The sequence below is a fragment of the Dermacentor andersoni genome, chromosome 8 (assembly GCF_023375885.2).
Source record: "Dermacentor andersoni chromosome 8, qqDerAnde1_hic_scaffold, whole genome shotgun sequence".
Classification (NCBI taxonomy): Eukaryota; Metazoa; Arthropoda; class Arachnida; order Ixodida; family Ixodidae; genus Dermacentor; species Dermacentor andersoni.
In genome coordinates this window covers 57,501,886-57,516,430 of record NC_092821.1, presented here as the reverse complement: position 1 = coordinate 57,516,430, position 14,545 = coordinate 57,501,886, and the positions used below count along the sequence as shown (strand labels likewise).

Sequence of the window (14,545 nt, the reverse complement as noted above, 5' to 3'; positions counted from 1 at the left end):
TGAACGACAGCTTTACACATCCGGAACTAAGCTGTCTTCACCTCCTCGGACTCGCGTTGAAGAAAGAGCTATGTTGATTGGCATTTTTTAAGTGAAAATATAACAATTCATACAAAATCAAAAACGAAATGAAGAAAATCCTAATATACATAGCAAAGCAGCATTACTACAGCATCCATATAGTAGAAGTTCCATTTTGTTTGCGGAAATACAAACGAAAATGCTTTAGAACAGTTTCTTTGTTGTATAGATTTAGGGAACTGCGGCTCAAAAACACGGTTGCATAGGAGAGGAAGGTGCCCAATGCGGGGAATTGTTCTGATTAGCTACACAGCTGGTCGGGTCGTAAGCTCACACATTGTCGCCAGCCTGATTAACCAGAAGTGAAATGTGGGCTACGAGAACGCCTGCTTATTACTATTTGGACATTGAGATAAAGTCGGCCATTATTGAGCGTTGTTTTCCCTATATTATGTGGATTGTTTTTATTGAACAAACGTGCATGCCATGCGCCTGAATATTTGCAACTGTGGCCCTTTAGCCATATCTTGCATGGTTGTGCCAAAAGAGGAATTTATTCACTCGGAGCTTTCCGCTGACGGCAGAACTTCAATCCATGACTTAAGCCAGTTCACGGCAGCTGTCAAAATGGCCACGAATGATCTTCTTCACCTCGTCCTGGAAAAGGAAATGCAGAAACGCGAAATGATGTTGTTTTTTCTTCAGATGTACTTGTTGAACCGGTATTGTTCCTTCATTGTTTATAAATGTACTTCAGATAATGTGTTCCTCGTGACATTATTAGGCCGGTTTTACCTACGAATTTTGAGTGAGCACGCGCGCTGGCGCGAGCGAGCGCTTGCTGCATAATGCGGAGGTAAAGCGGCCCCAGCTGATAGCCACTGTGTGATCATGGCCGCTGGATCTAAAAGTCAGTTTCGCTCGACAGGCGAAGCATTGGTGGCGATAGCAAATTATTAGACAACCATACTAAGTTTAGTTTATTGCTGTTAGTGTTCGCTTACTAGCTAGATTAGCAAGCACGTTGTCTTGCGCGCTTAGGTATGCACGAACACATCTCACTCGATCCCCGCGGACACTCGCTGACAGGACGCTGGCGTGATGAAGAGCGGTGGCAGCGGCGACTGAACTTCCCCTCGCGCTGCCGCTGGCTTCAACGCGGACTGCACTGTTAAAATGTTTGCACTATTTCGGGCTAATCTTGTCGAACAACGATTGTCGTCTGTCTTGCCGGCATCTCCTTTCTTTAACGCTGCGTGCGCGATACTGCCAGGTCACGGACGGCATGCGTGTTATTATGGTAACACAGCATTCTGGACAGAGAAGTAGCGAGCGCAGAGCTTTCAAGAAAGAAAATGCAAGGAAAGCAGATGACGAATATTGTTGTGGAATAAGATTACTGCCAAAGAGTGTGAACTCTTTCACAGACAGGCAAGCGACATCACAGCGCACGCTAAGCCATCAGCTGCCTCCGGTCGGCTAGCCTTGAAACTCAGCGCAGACAACCTGCAACATAGGACGAATGCCCTCGCTGATCTGCCACAGCCCGTGTAGAAATGAAATGCGCACTTAGCGCGCTTAGGGGTGTGAAAATATTCAAAACTTTCAAATAAATAATCGAAACGGGTCATATCCGATTCTGTTTTAGAATCGAATTGTCAATATTTCTAAATGCAAATATATTTTGACTGCTTTCGAATAATTCAAAATGTGAACTGCGCCCAGAAAAACATATGGTTGTAGCAAAAAGACGGCAAATTTTCAACCCAGGGTCCATTGTACAGCCATTAAAATATCAGAACGCGCGTAGCGGAACAGGCTACGTCAATTACGTAGCCATACTTTTCAGGCTGTACAGCGATCGTTCGGACTCCTTTAAGAGCCCTTTGCATGCGAAGAAACTACGTGTTTGCTCCTGATTCTCCATTTTTGCTTTTAAGAAACGGCACTTCATAACATACTACGTGATGACCGAAACTTCGTAACTTCAAACATTGTGTTATATTAACTGTGATAACGATTATTCATTATTCGAAGACTATTCGAAAAGTATTGAATATTGTATTCCATTCGCTTCAGGCGATATTAGATTCGTATTCTATTCGGTCTCAAAATAACTATTCGCACACCCCTAGCGCTCCTTGATAGCAGGTCTGTGCACTATGCTTGACAACGTCAGGCTGCTTGCACCGGAATTTCCATCACCAGGTCCTATGTGACGTGGGCGGTGACGTGAAAAATACCGCAACTTGCTCGGGAGCATCAACACCACCTAGATAGCACAACGCCTGTTCACTGCATCATGCTACTGGCCCAGAATTTTCATTGGCAAAGCTGACGTGACGAAAGCGGTGACGTCAAAATCACTGTTGCCCACTCGGGAACAGCCCCATTGGATTCTATGACAGTCGGGCCACTAGCATGACGTCAAGGATCGGAGTGAAAAGGCCCTTTGCTATATAGGGGGCGTTGGAGCATCCTAATTAGATTCTATGGCAGTCGCGCAAGGTAGCATGACGTCATGGACCGAAGTGCGCAGTTCTTGTGCTGTCTAGGAGGCCTTTTTTCGCATCTCTCCTCTCCCCCCTTCTGCGAGTGAGATGGCCTGCACCCTCACCGTCTTCCTCTTATGTGAGCGCAAGAAGACACCGCTGCATCAAGCCGCTATTGTTGTCGGCTCAACGTGGCAAGCTTTCGCTCGCGGTTGAAATTCGCCTGAAGTGGTCCGTATACTTGATAAGAAAGCGTACACTTTTATCCATCGCCCGTAGTGGACCACAAAGGGACACGTTTAAATGAGTACTGAGATGACGTTTAGTACTTCTAATTTACCTGTTTGGGAAATACAGAGATGGTCCAAGAGAACTAGACTCTAGACCGAATGTCGGCAAGCCCCAGAGCTTCCTAGCTAACTTACGAGGATCGCTTTTCAACTTATACCTTTGGGTTTTGATGTGTTTGTGACATGGCTTTACTAATACAAGGTTGTCAGGATGGAGTAGGAAATCGTCACACTAACTATACTGATACCGTTGACAATGGTTACTGCAAGCTACTCAGCAGACGCATCCGTGCTTAGCCGCCTGACTACGGTTATCAGAAACCGAGTTTTGCATCCTCAGTCGCCTCTCGAAAACTGAGAAACAGGCAAAATAGCACTTGCCATACCAGTTGTGAGCATAGCAGCGTCGTCTGAACTCTCGAGCGAAAAGTGCTTTGACTGACCAGTCTTGGGTCTACGCGGGCATTAATACGCATTTCGAAAAAATCACCTCTGCTCACTGCGCTGGGGCCCGCAGAATGCATGCATATATGATGTGAGTGGGAAGACGTTTACTCTGGAGTAGATAACATAGGATTACAAAGAGCGCGACATAGCAACACACACATCGGGATATGGCATGGCACGTACACAGCGTCTGTCCCTCCTAGGTCCCCAGTTGCCGGACCACTGGCCACTTATAGCTATAAGTGGCGGAGCAGCACAGGGGCTGAGGCGCAACAATAGGAAGCGGTTCGGCAGGGAGGAGACCTCACATCCCATCCCTCTCAAAAGCACTTCCCCCCCTCTCTGATGTCAGTTTTCGTAGTCCTCACGCCACCTCGGCTGATGAATATGACGACCCGGTGGATTGATAGCATAAGGGTTCCCTGCTATGGCGGTGTTCGCTACATAGTCCGCGATTACCGCAGTTGCTTCGGGACAGGGTGCTCTGTTGCATCTATCTTGCACAGACTCCGTGTGTGGCGTAGCGGACAGTTTGCGTCCCTATTCTCAGATTCTGTATGTTCAAGTGGCACGGTAGGAAGCGCTCCTTGTAGGTTCAGCAGGGCTTGGTCGACGTACGGTGGACGAAATGGCTTCATTTGGCTAGAGTGAGCAGTTCTTTCATCCCTTCCGCTGGCAGGGTGGGCAGTGATATGACGAGCCACAAAGTTGACGGGTGTCTTTCGGTCCACAATCCTATACAGGTTCTTGAACGTGGGGCGAGCTTGGATGTGCCATCTCTGATAGGCTCTTGACGTTGAAGCGAGACGTACTGATCAATTTTGAACTTGGCATGACGATGTTACTCACCGTAGCGACGGTTTCGTTGCTGCTGATCTTGCACCAAGTTGTCTTGGGCTTCTGCACGACTTTCTGTACGACTCAATAGCCTTGCCTCAAACCTACTTGTCACTGAATGGGGGAATTTCTTTGTGGATAATTTTCAACAAACCCACTCAGTAGTTCAAAGGACGAAAATCCTAAGCTCGTTTTCATCATGGTGTTCATGGAAAAGACGGCGGCGACGAGTTTTCATTTCCAAAGTGAAGGTTCAGCGCCACACGTTTTCTTCAGCACCGACACAAGATTTGCGCTGCTTTGCTTCACGAGACCATTGCTCGACGCATGGTATGGAATGGAGAAGGGCTGCTGAATTCCATGAAAACTCAGGAAGCACTTAAATTCATGGTAATTGAAAGCATGGTCATGATCTGACCAAACATTTATGAGGGACACGATAGCGATAGAACACTGAATGCAAGTGCTTAGTTGCGTCCTTTGTACTTGTTGGAGACCCAAAATCAGGTACTACGAAGTGCGTAGCAAAGTAGATTACATTCAATATAAAGTTATTGCTGTTGCCAAGATGCTTTGTAATGTGGTCCATTGGAATATGAGTAAGTGGTACATCTGTCTTTGGCCTAAAGCACACCTTTCCCACGTCTCTCATTGTAGGGCGGTTGTAAGCCTTGCATATCAGACAGCCCTGCATATATAGAGTCACAGTAGTGTTCATCTGTGGCCAGCAATAGCGGTCTTGTAGCTGTGAATTGTGCACACTTTGCATCCATATGTCCGCTGTTGTCGTGAGATATTTGAAGAGCTGGCTGGTATAGCTTGAGTGTGCCAAAATTGTGTTTAGGCTGGAAGGCATACAATGATACAGTATGTCACCCACAAAGAAGTCAGTACTTCCTTCACTGTAAGTTAAGAGCTTTTGGAGTATGGATAAATACTCCTAGTCTTCCTGTTGAAATGGACACCGTGTTGCCATGGGATCGAATGTGGCACACGAAAGAAGGGAAAGCATGTAAGCGACATTCCCTTTGCCTGGCTTGCGTTGAACCGTAAAGTTCTACCAGGTCCATCGGCATGCTAGTAAACTGGTGTGAGGGATTAATGTTGGTGGTGAAACAGGCCACAGTCCAGTTATCCGCCAGAGGGGAGAACGCTCGGTAAAAGGGGTGCTAGCGGAACTTCAAACAGATGGCCCAATGGCATCCAAGGTAATCACAAACATTACTGTGTGACTTCTTTTCGGGAGCTGCGAGCGCTTTGCATGAGTATTCGATGACAACGTTGTTAGCACCTTGTCGTTGAGACAGCACAGCACCGAGTGCCACCACAGAGGCATCCGTTGGGGAGGTAGGGTCTAAATCATGAATTACGGGGGCTTAATTTAATGCTTTTCGAAGAGCCTCGAATGCAGAATCACAAGCTGTAGCTAATCTGAAAGTTCCGGTACTGACAATTGCCTGAAGAGGTGCTGATATCTTGGCAAAGTCGGGTAGGATTCGTATGTAAAAATATCAGCGCCAATGCATTCTGTACAGATGGTTAACAAGCGAAGCTGACACATGCGATCCCGATGTTATCACTAGGTTAATCCCGACGGCTCATTAAACGACGGTTTAGTAGGCTGCCGGATCCTCGGTACACAGTTACTGCTTGCGATCGGCTGCACGAGCCTGTTCTGTTGCCCGGGCTGCAGCATCGGCACAGCGTAGAACTCGCTCCCGGTTCTGCTCGCGGCATTGCTGATCGAAAGCTACCTGCTCCTCAGGATTACGCATGACGCGTGTCCTACCCATTTCGGAGCCGGAGGGAAACTGCTGCGCGCGCGCTCAGCTGCGATGGAGGGCAACTACGTCACTACTGATGCATCTAATGCATCACCACCTAGACAGGAAAAGGCCTTTTCACTGCGATTTATGACATCATATTACCTGGCCCGACTACCATAGAATGCAATGGGGATGCTCCCGAGTAGGCAAGAGGGATTTTAACGCCACCGCTTTCATCCTGCCGGCATTGTCAATGGAAATTTTGGGCCAGGTAGCGTGATGTCATTGGTCGGAGTAAACAGGCCTTGTGCTGTCTAGGCGGTGTTGACTAATCACCCGCCTCTATTTCGTTCTCTTTTTTTCGCACATGCGCATGGCATTGCGCCGGAGGAGTTTTCGGCGTACAGGCGACCCAGAGACGGACGGGAGGTCGGACGAATCGGCCAGCCATATATAGCTTCGCTGTAATTGCTCTCTGTAGCCAGCGTAGTACAGACTTAGTATTCTTTGGCGCAGGGATCTTCAAGACCACTTCCATTTTTGCCGGATTTGGTTGTTTGCCTTCTTGGGAGAGAACGTATCCCAGGAATGTCAACGATGGCAGTGCAAACTGGCATCTGGCAAGTGTGACTTTGAAGCCGCTTTTCAGAAGTAGTCTGAGGACTTCCTGTAGCAAGTCTACGAAGTCGAAGTTGGTGCCAATGAACAGGACATCACCGAGATATACACAGACACCACACATTGCATGTCGCCGCTTGTTGTCGAAATATCTTTTGCATAACTTTATGAAAAGTTGCACAGGCGCTGTGAGGACCAAACGCCATTCTTGTTCAATGAAAGGTTTCATGGTGGGTCATGAATGACGCTTTAGGCTGATCTTCCTCTCGTGCCCCAATTTGCCAGTAGGCAAATTTCAGGTCTAGGCATCCGAACAGGGAGTTGCCAGCGATGTCGTCGGTAGTGTCCTCGGCACGGGGCAGCGGTCGCGCAATGTGACAGTCGGTTTACTGAGAGGGAGATAATTCAAACAGAGCCGCTTTTTGGTGCCTCTTGAAACAACTACTGCAGGAAGGGCCCATGGGCTTTAGGATGGCAAGATGACACCGGTTTGCTGCTCAATGAATGTTCCACCACCAGCAGCATAACGATACCGTTGTCGGTTATACCGCACGCCTGTAGGGGCAAGATTGAGGGCGTGTTCAGCTCCCTCGTGGAGGCACAGATCATTCTCGTCGGTGGCCAAGAGCTTTATATGTTGCTGAAGGAGATCTCGGACGATGGCTGTTTGTCCTTGGTGTCACTGAGGATGGAACTTGTTTCTTCCATTGTTGAGTTGCTTGAATAGCTGGGTGGCTCGGCTGTCTTTTCATTGATCCTGCTTTCAGCAACGGCTTTATCATGGCACGCCAGTGCAAGCTACGATGACTGGTTGACATCTGGAAGTGGTTCGAGCTGTAGGCCTCCAGTGGCAAAGTAAGTGAAGGTAAATGGGGACTGGGTTAGCGTGTAAACAGCGCGGCGTTCGACATCCTCGAAAGCACTTTTATTGCGATAGCAATTATATGGAATTTGCCGTCACTGTCGGCGTCGCCGTGATGTTCCATATAAATTACAAGGGCAACAACAATGTCCCCACGCGTCGTATGCTCTATGCACGAATGAAAGCATGCGAGAGAAGCCAACGATCGCGGCTCAATCTGGCGCGCGCGAGCGAAGAAAGCTGAGAGTAAACGCGCTGTGTTCTGTCGCGCGAAAGGCTGTGGGGGGATGCGAGGAAGGCAAGGGGTGAGGGTGGCGTTGTGCTCCCGCAGAAACAGAGCGTTTCGCGACCGGGCGCAAAGGGAACTGTCGATTGCGGCTCAATCTCGCGCTCCATATATGGAGGAAACCGGGGAGGCAGCGTGAGAGGTAAGGGGGGAGGGTGACTGCGACTCCGCCACCAAATGTGTACTTTGGACGGCCGCGCGCGGTCACACGCCCCGTATTTCAAAGGGATTTCCTGGCGGCTCATACCTCTGTGCGCGCTGTCTTCTCGCTACCCTTGAGTTGATGCTGTCGCGCTTGGTCACACCAGTGTTTTGACAGCGAGTGCCCGTGCTTATCGTGTGTTATGTGTTCATGTTTGCTTTCGCGCGCTGACACCATGCTTGTTATTTCAGTTAGCAAGTGAATGCTTCCAAGTTTATACGGCCGATAAAACTTCTATCCTTCGTAGAGCTGTCCACTAATTTGCTATCGCAATCGATGTTTCCCTTTGGGGGCAAAACTGGGCGAAGCCAACCGTCTGCAACGACGGAGATTGTTGACTTTGTCCAAGGCGACAAGGCAGAGGATATAACGAAGTTTTCAGCCAATATTGCGATCTTAGAGCCACTGTATGGGAGGGCACCGACTTCTCCGACACCTGCGACGTGAGCTTAGCGCATTGCACAAATGATCCTTCGAGGCAAGAAAGGGCAGTGGTATGCGGTTTCGTGTTGCCTGGAGGTTGCTGACGCGGAGATCTGGGCTCAGTGCACTTGGCAGCCAAGTCACCTAACTGTCGGCAATTAATGCACGTTGGTCTATTTAGGTCCTGGCCTGCGCGGTATCCAGGGGCACGGTGTTCGGAAGAAATTGCCTCATATCTAGCCTCTTGTTCACTGGGCGGTAAGCTAACAACCCGGGTGAGCTGCGGCGGTGGCGCGGGTTGTCGAACAGCGGTTGGCTGGGATAAGTGTGGGATGTGCACAGGATCACAGGAGCTCTTCAGTGTCTTGGAAACTGTCCTGGCGCCCTATAACTTAAAGCTATTCCAATATGTTTTTATTCCAATTGACTGACGTCAAATTTACGTAACCGCCATCGCAAGCATCGGGCGGTGACCGGCAGAATCGCTTCGGTAGCCCAATCAAATGCTCTCCTCGTTTATAGGAGGTCACTTTTGTTTGCTTTCAAAAGAAATAACATTGCCTATATTGAGCGGTTTTTCTTATCTAATTGGCTGACAATTAAGAGGTGGAGAGCACGCTCAAGTGGAGACGGTTTCCATGGTGCCGAGCCAGCGCACTGAAAATAGATAACTGGATGAAGAGGGAGGAGCCGGCGTCTGCGATTAGTCCGCTTTCCCTCACTTAAGTTGCGGTGGCTTGTCTAAAATCGCAGCGGCATGCAACGGAAGGTTAAAAGTGCCGCTAAAACGGATCCTCAACAAAGAACAGCTAGCAGAATGGTGTCGTATACGTGCTGAAAGGGCTCGATAACGTTATACGGCCAAGCAAAAAGTTTAGTTATACGCAAATAAACCCATGCTCTCCAGCAGGTGCGAGTAGCCAGTGCCTGAGCCATTGGCGGCAGCCATGTTCCATTCCTTTCAGAAATGAACAGCCTCCAGCTATTCCGAAAAAATCAAGTTTTATTCGGCATAGTAATGCATCTCTAACGCGTACACCTCACTTTAATGCAAGGAGTTTTCGCGGTTTTGTGACGTCGAGTGACATACAGGTGAAGTGGGTGCAGCCTGAAACCTTTTTGACCAATAGCAGAAGATTAATGACGAAAAGGCATCGAATCAGAAATAATTACTTTTTGTTTGTTCAGTCGAACCATGCATAATCAGTGTGTACATGTCATGTTACATTGGGAGCTTTGGCAGTTTTGGTGACGTCACAGAACAAACAGGCGAAATTCGTGTTGCCCAAAAAAGTTTTGACCAATCGCACACCACTGACTGCAGAATTGGATTAGAAAAGTTTTGAATCACATTACGTTATAGCGCCCTTGCACATCGCGAGAAGCGGGCGAGGCGGTCATGGTCACAAGTACAATTAACCTCGGTCACAATGCTTAGAAAATCAGCAACAGTTTTCGGTCGCTGCACTGAACTTACGCCAGAGCCACCTGGTCGTCGTGTGTCCCTTTCATGAGATACTGGATGCGTTCTTTCTCAGGGGTAGTCACCGGAAAGCAGGTAATTGTCCTGTGTTTGGCAAGGGCGTAGCTTAACAAGGTTTCGCCTATGTTTTGTGCTCGCTCGGCTACTCTTTCTTGCCGCTGTATAAGCGAAAGTTTCTCACATAACTGGGTCAGGAGCCCGCACTTCTATTCAAGCTATCTTGTGAACTGGCTGCCTGATGTCACTTCCCAATCCGCTGCAGCACCCCGTAGTTTAGAAGCAGCGATTGTTAAAAGTGTTGATGGTGCGCAAAACGCGAGCTGTTGTGTGCGTCCGAGATCCTCTATTTGGTGAGCGGGGAAGCCAGTGCCAACGCTGAATGTGGGGACGGTAGCGGATAAGTCAGACAGCGTGGTGACGTTGATGGGTCGGATGGGGGCAAGATATGCGGTGAACGCAAAGTGTTGTTGTAGAAACGCTGTGAGTAGTTGTGTGTTTTGCACTGAGCCCGTTGTAAAGCGTGGCATGGCTGGCATCGTCGGTTGGACTGTAGCGGAACCATGTGCACGCTTGAAACTAGCAGAAGTTGCGTCAGTTGACCCACGTGCTCTTTTCTCGGCAATGTCAGCTAGTAGACGCTGAATGAGGTCGTCTTTTGAACTCCAGGTGTCGAGCTCGCGCTGTGCCAATCATTCTCTGATGACGTCGGCTGCGAATTCGATGAGATCGGTGGCAGTAGCCTCTTCGCAGTTGATAAGCGGCATGGCGACAGCGAGGCCATGGACCGGTTGCTTTGCCTAGGTGAGGTGCATGAAGGCGTAAATACTGGGCTGGGTTGAAGAGTCGTGGCGAGAAGGCTATCGTACAATTCGTAGAGTCGACTGCGCCATATGCGAGTGGGAAGAGGTTTAATGTGCCCCAGATAACATCGATTTACAAGGAGCAGGACAAAACAACACACATGCGCCAGGCTTTGGCGTCGCACACACACAGCGTCTGCTCCTCATAGACCCCAGTTGCCCTACTACTGGCCACTCCCAGTGGACCGTCTCTTCTTCTAATCTTTCCGTCCCCCTTTCCCTTTCCCCAGTGTAGGGTAGCCAACCGGCTCAGTCCTGGTTAACCTCCCTACCTTTCATTTATCATTTTCTCTCTCTCTCTACTGGCCACTCTATAGCTATATGCGGCGGAGCAGCACAGTCGATGAGGCGCAGGAGTAGGAAAGGGTTCAGTGGGTAGCAAACTTCACAATGTAAAAAAAAAGAAGTTATCACAGAAGTGAACGCTAGGCTGCCGCATGGTTGTGCACCATTGAACAAGAAGCATCTAATTTCTGTTGACACCACGCGCCACGAAACTTTGAACTAACCAGACGCATACGAAACATTCGAATCAGTCGCGATACAGGGTCAGAACTGCCAATCGACGCCATACCAATCAGATTAACATAACTATATATACAATACAATAGATTGGCTTGCTTGTGCTGCTGTCTTGACCATACAAGGGTTTAAATACTAATTTCAAATTCGAATTAGCGGCAAAAAAGACACGCCTCCTAAATACAATATCACTGTATTATTCGTTGAAGGAATTGTTGAAAAAAGTTACCAAATCAAATATTATTTTAATAAACGCAGCTAAATTGTACAAAAACTGGCTCATACTATTACAACGTAACCGCATTTCTTTCCTAAACTGAGCCCACGTACGGCAGCAAAGCAACTTTGATAAAACCGCGCTTAGCAACTCTAGCGTAACTCTAGTTAAAGCTGCCCGTGTGAGGGAGGTATTGCGCGACTAAATCACGCCGCAGCATGAGTATCAGCAAACCGAGAAAGGGGGAGCGAGTGCCAAAGCGTCGTTAATGCCCCTCAATAAAAATAAAAAGTAGCGCCATCCTTTGAATCTTTCCTGGTCAAAACATACTGACACTGTAATGGCTAATTGTCTTCGCAAATTGTTCACCCTCAGACGGTCGCCAAAATTCTCCACACCAGCTGTCCACCTCCTGGCATATAATACAATAGTTCCTCCTATTTTAGAATATGCAGTAAATAATTGAGGCTCTTACACAGAACAAATATTGAAAAATTAGAAAGAATTCAAAAGAAAGCTGTCCGATTTATCTACAATTTCTACGTTCGAACTTCTATAACAGGTCTCCTTAAACGTAGTGGCTTCCCTCGAATACAGAACAATATCGTGTTTCCCGATTAAAATTCTTTTTTTTCAGCTAATGAATGGCCACTACCATATTGATACCTCGCACATCTTAACACCTTTAACTCGTTATGCTACTCGTCACAAACACTCCCTAGCAGTAACCCCGTTAACACCGCACAACAACGGCTTCAAATGCTCTTATTTTACAAGAACAATAGTTGATTCAAATAAACTTCCTGATGAAGTCGTTACCCAGAATTCTTTATTGCGTCTTCAGGTGCACCTGCATTCATGACGCAACCGCACATGGTTTACATGCTCCTTTTTTCATGCATTCTGTCCTTTTGCCATGTTGAATACAAGTGTCGGCATGATTGGTTGAACTGTATGTTTGTATGAATGTACTTATATGTTTCCCACCCTGCTAAGATATTGTAAAAGATCGCCGCATCTACATATAAATAAATAAATAAATAAATAAATAAATAAATAAATAAATGAAATATTGCCGCCGTCCTCCTCTCCTGCACTTTCCCTCGATGCTCGGCCCACCCATTGGCCGAATGCCATCGCGTGCTCTGCAGCGCTGTTTTCTTGCTTGTTTTTTGTTTCCACCGACATCGTGGTGCCAAACATTGCGAGCGTCATACGCAGGCACCACCTTTCGCGATTCCTTTGTGCTTTTTCTGCCTAGTTTCGTGTTTGCGATGACGTGTTGCTGTGCCTTCGGGTGCAGCACACGTGAAAGCGACAGCAAGCGGCTTTCCGTATTCCATCTGGCAAGCGAGACGCGGAACGGAGCAAGGTCTGGTTTCAAAGAATCAGCCGGACTGATTTCAACCCAACGCAATGATCTCGGCTATGTGAGGTAAGTGAGCTATCCTTCGCCCATCACTCATCTCATATGCTGTCACTCGTATACGGCTTCGTTAGTTTTTCGTTCTCCTAAGTGCCGCATGTTCACGCTGCGTTTATTTGCAGCTTTCGTGTCCGGCTTCAATCATGTCGTCTTCAAACGCACGTGCTTTTTATCCACTCAGTCATACATTCCATGGCGTTGTCTTTGTTTAGCCTGAATGTATGCGAAATGCACATATTGCGTATAACGCCGCACGTTGGGAAGCGGTGAAGGTACAGAGGCAAACAGGTGCGCTGATGAAGTTCTGATCATTACAAGCCGTTATCGCTCTTTAGCGCCTTTGGCATTCGCGACGAACCGTTATGAACCGTCACCAAACGTACTCGGGCGGCGGCACCGCCGTGCGGACCTTGACAGCGATGTGCGATGCCGACGAAGGATGCCAACTGCCGATGTAGCATCGCGCTTTGTGTTCCCACCGCTTACTTAGCGTTGAAGAGATACGGGCGGCGAACGCGGAGAGCGTCTTCGGGGAGCGTCTGCTAGTTGAGCACCGCGTAGGGGTGGCCACGGTCGGCAGAAGAAGGAGTGAATGCCGGCGCAGGAGGAGGAGAGAGGAGATGGCGCCACTTTTATTTCGTTTACGGGGTTTTAAACGTCGTGACTTCCTGCTCCCACGTGATCACCTTCTGTGTCACGACGCCGCAACACATGCGCCTTCTAGTAAAGGAAACCGAAACAGATTAGAAAAAAAGATACGGTCCTCATTTAGGGCGCTCTGAGGCTTGTAATTATCTCACTGTGGCGTGCCGCTCACTGAGAAGGTGAAGACATTCATTAGCTACCGCAGTGCTGTGGCTCAAGCAGCTGTACTCGTCGACATCCCTCCTCGAAGACATCGTCTTTCCCGCTCTCCGTGTTTGCCTTGTTTATCTGGCTTGAGATACAGTTGACCCAATGGCCGAATTGCGAGCCTCACCAGAACTATTGGTTCAGCGGAGCACATGAAACAACTTTTCTTGCCGTGGAACAGAACAGGCACGGCCGATTGCAGAAGTGCAAGCATCTCTTCCGATCATTGGCCGTAGTTTCCTGCGCATGCCCATCGAACGCGTGTTTCCAGATTCCCGCACACAGTGCAACTTGTGAGTCGTAACAATCTGCTAGTAGCGTTCGCCGGCTGAAGAAGTAGTAGCTTGAACAATCGTGCAAACTTTGAACACGCGCTGTCACCTTATATGCTAGAGTCATTTCGTCCAAACCAGTGACCGTTATTTCTTTCGGTTCGGGTTCAGTTCCGCCCAAGATTGTGGTTTGGGTTTGGTTCGAGCCCATGGATCCAACCGACATGCAAGAATCTTTTGTCAAGAAGCTTTTGTGAAGCAGGTACGTAAATGTCATGCAGCTGATTATATTCTGAACAGCGTTTTGCACTATGACCGTTACCTACCTGCCAGTGAAGACGACAAGACACAGAGACCCCCACCATGTGACCCACGTCACCGCACATTATATTGGATCTACGACTGGCCTGGGCTTCTATGACACTGTATCAAATGTAGGCCCTCTGACTAGAATGGGCTGACTTTGAAGATAATGCAACAGTAATCGGCATTTTGCTTGGTGAAAGGCACGCAAGGAGATGCGCCCAACCCCAAACCCTAAGAAAGTCGTGATAGAGAGGCTTAGGTTAAAGAAATATTAAAAGAATTGCGAAATTGAAGACCTGTGCTCGTTGCAATCAGGATATTTAGGTAACATTTCTTTTTATCACTGAGTAAATTTGTAAAGAA

At 48.1% G+C, this 14,545-nt stretch overlaps 1 protein-coding gene across 1 annotated transcript in view; it reads right to left on the bottom strand.

Annotated features, from left to right (window-relative positions):
* Positions 1-446: 446 nt before the first annotated feature.
* The window catches only part of LOC126526251 (uncharacterized), a 32,960-nt gene continuing 18,861 nt past the window's right edge, over positions 447-14,545 (bottom strand). Inside the window, exon 5 of the mRNA XM_072284006.1 lies at positions 447-678. Within this exon, the coding sequence (XP_072140107.1) occupies positions 622-678 (57 nt within the window). The 3' untranslated portion in view covers positions 447-621. The remainder of the gene's footprint in view (positions 679-14,545) is intronic.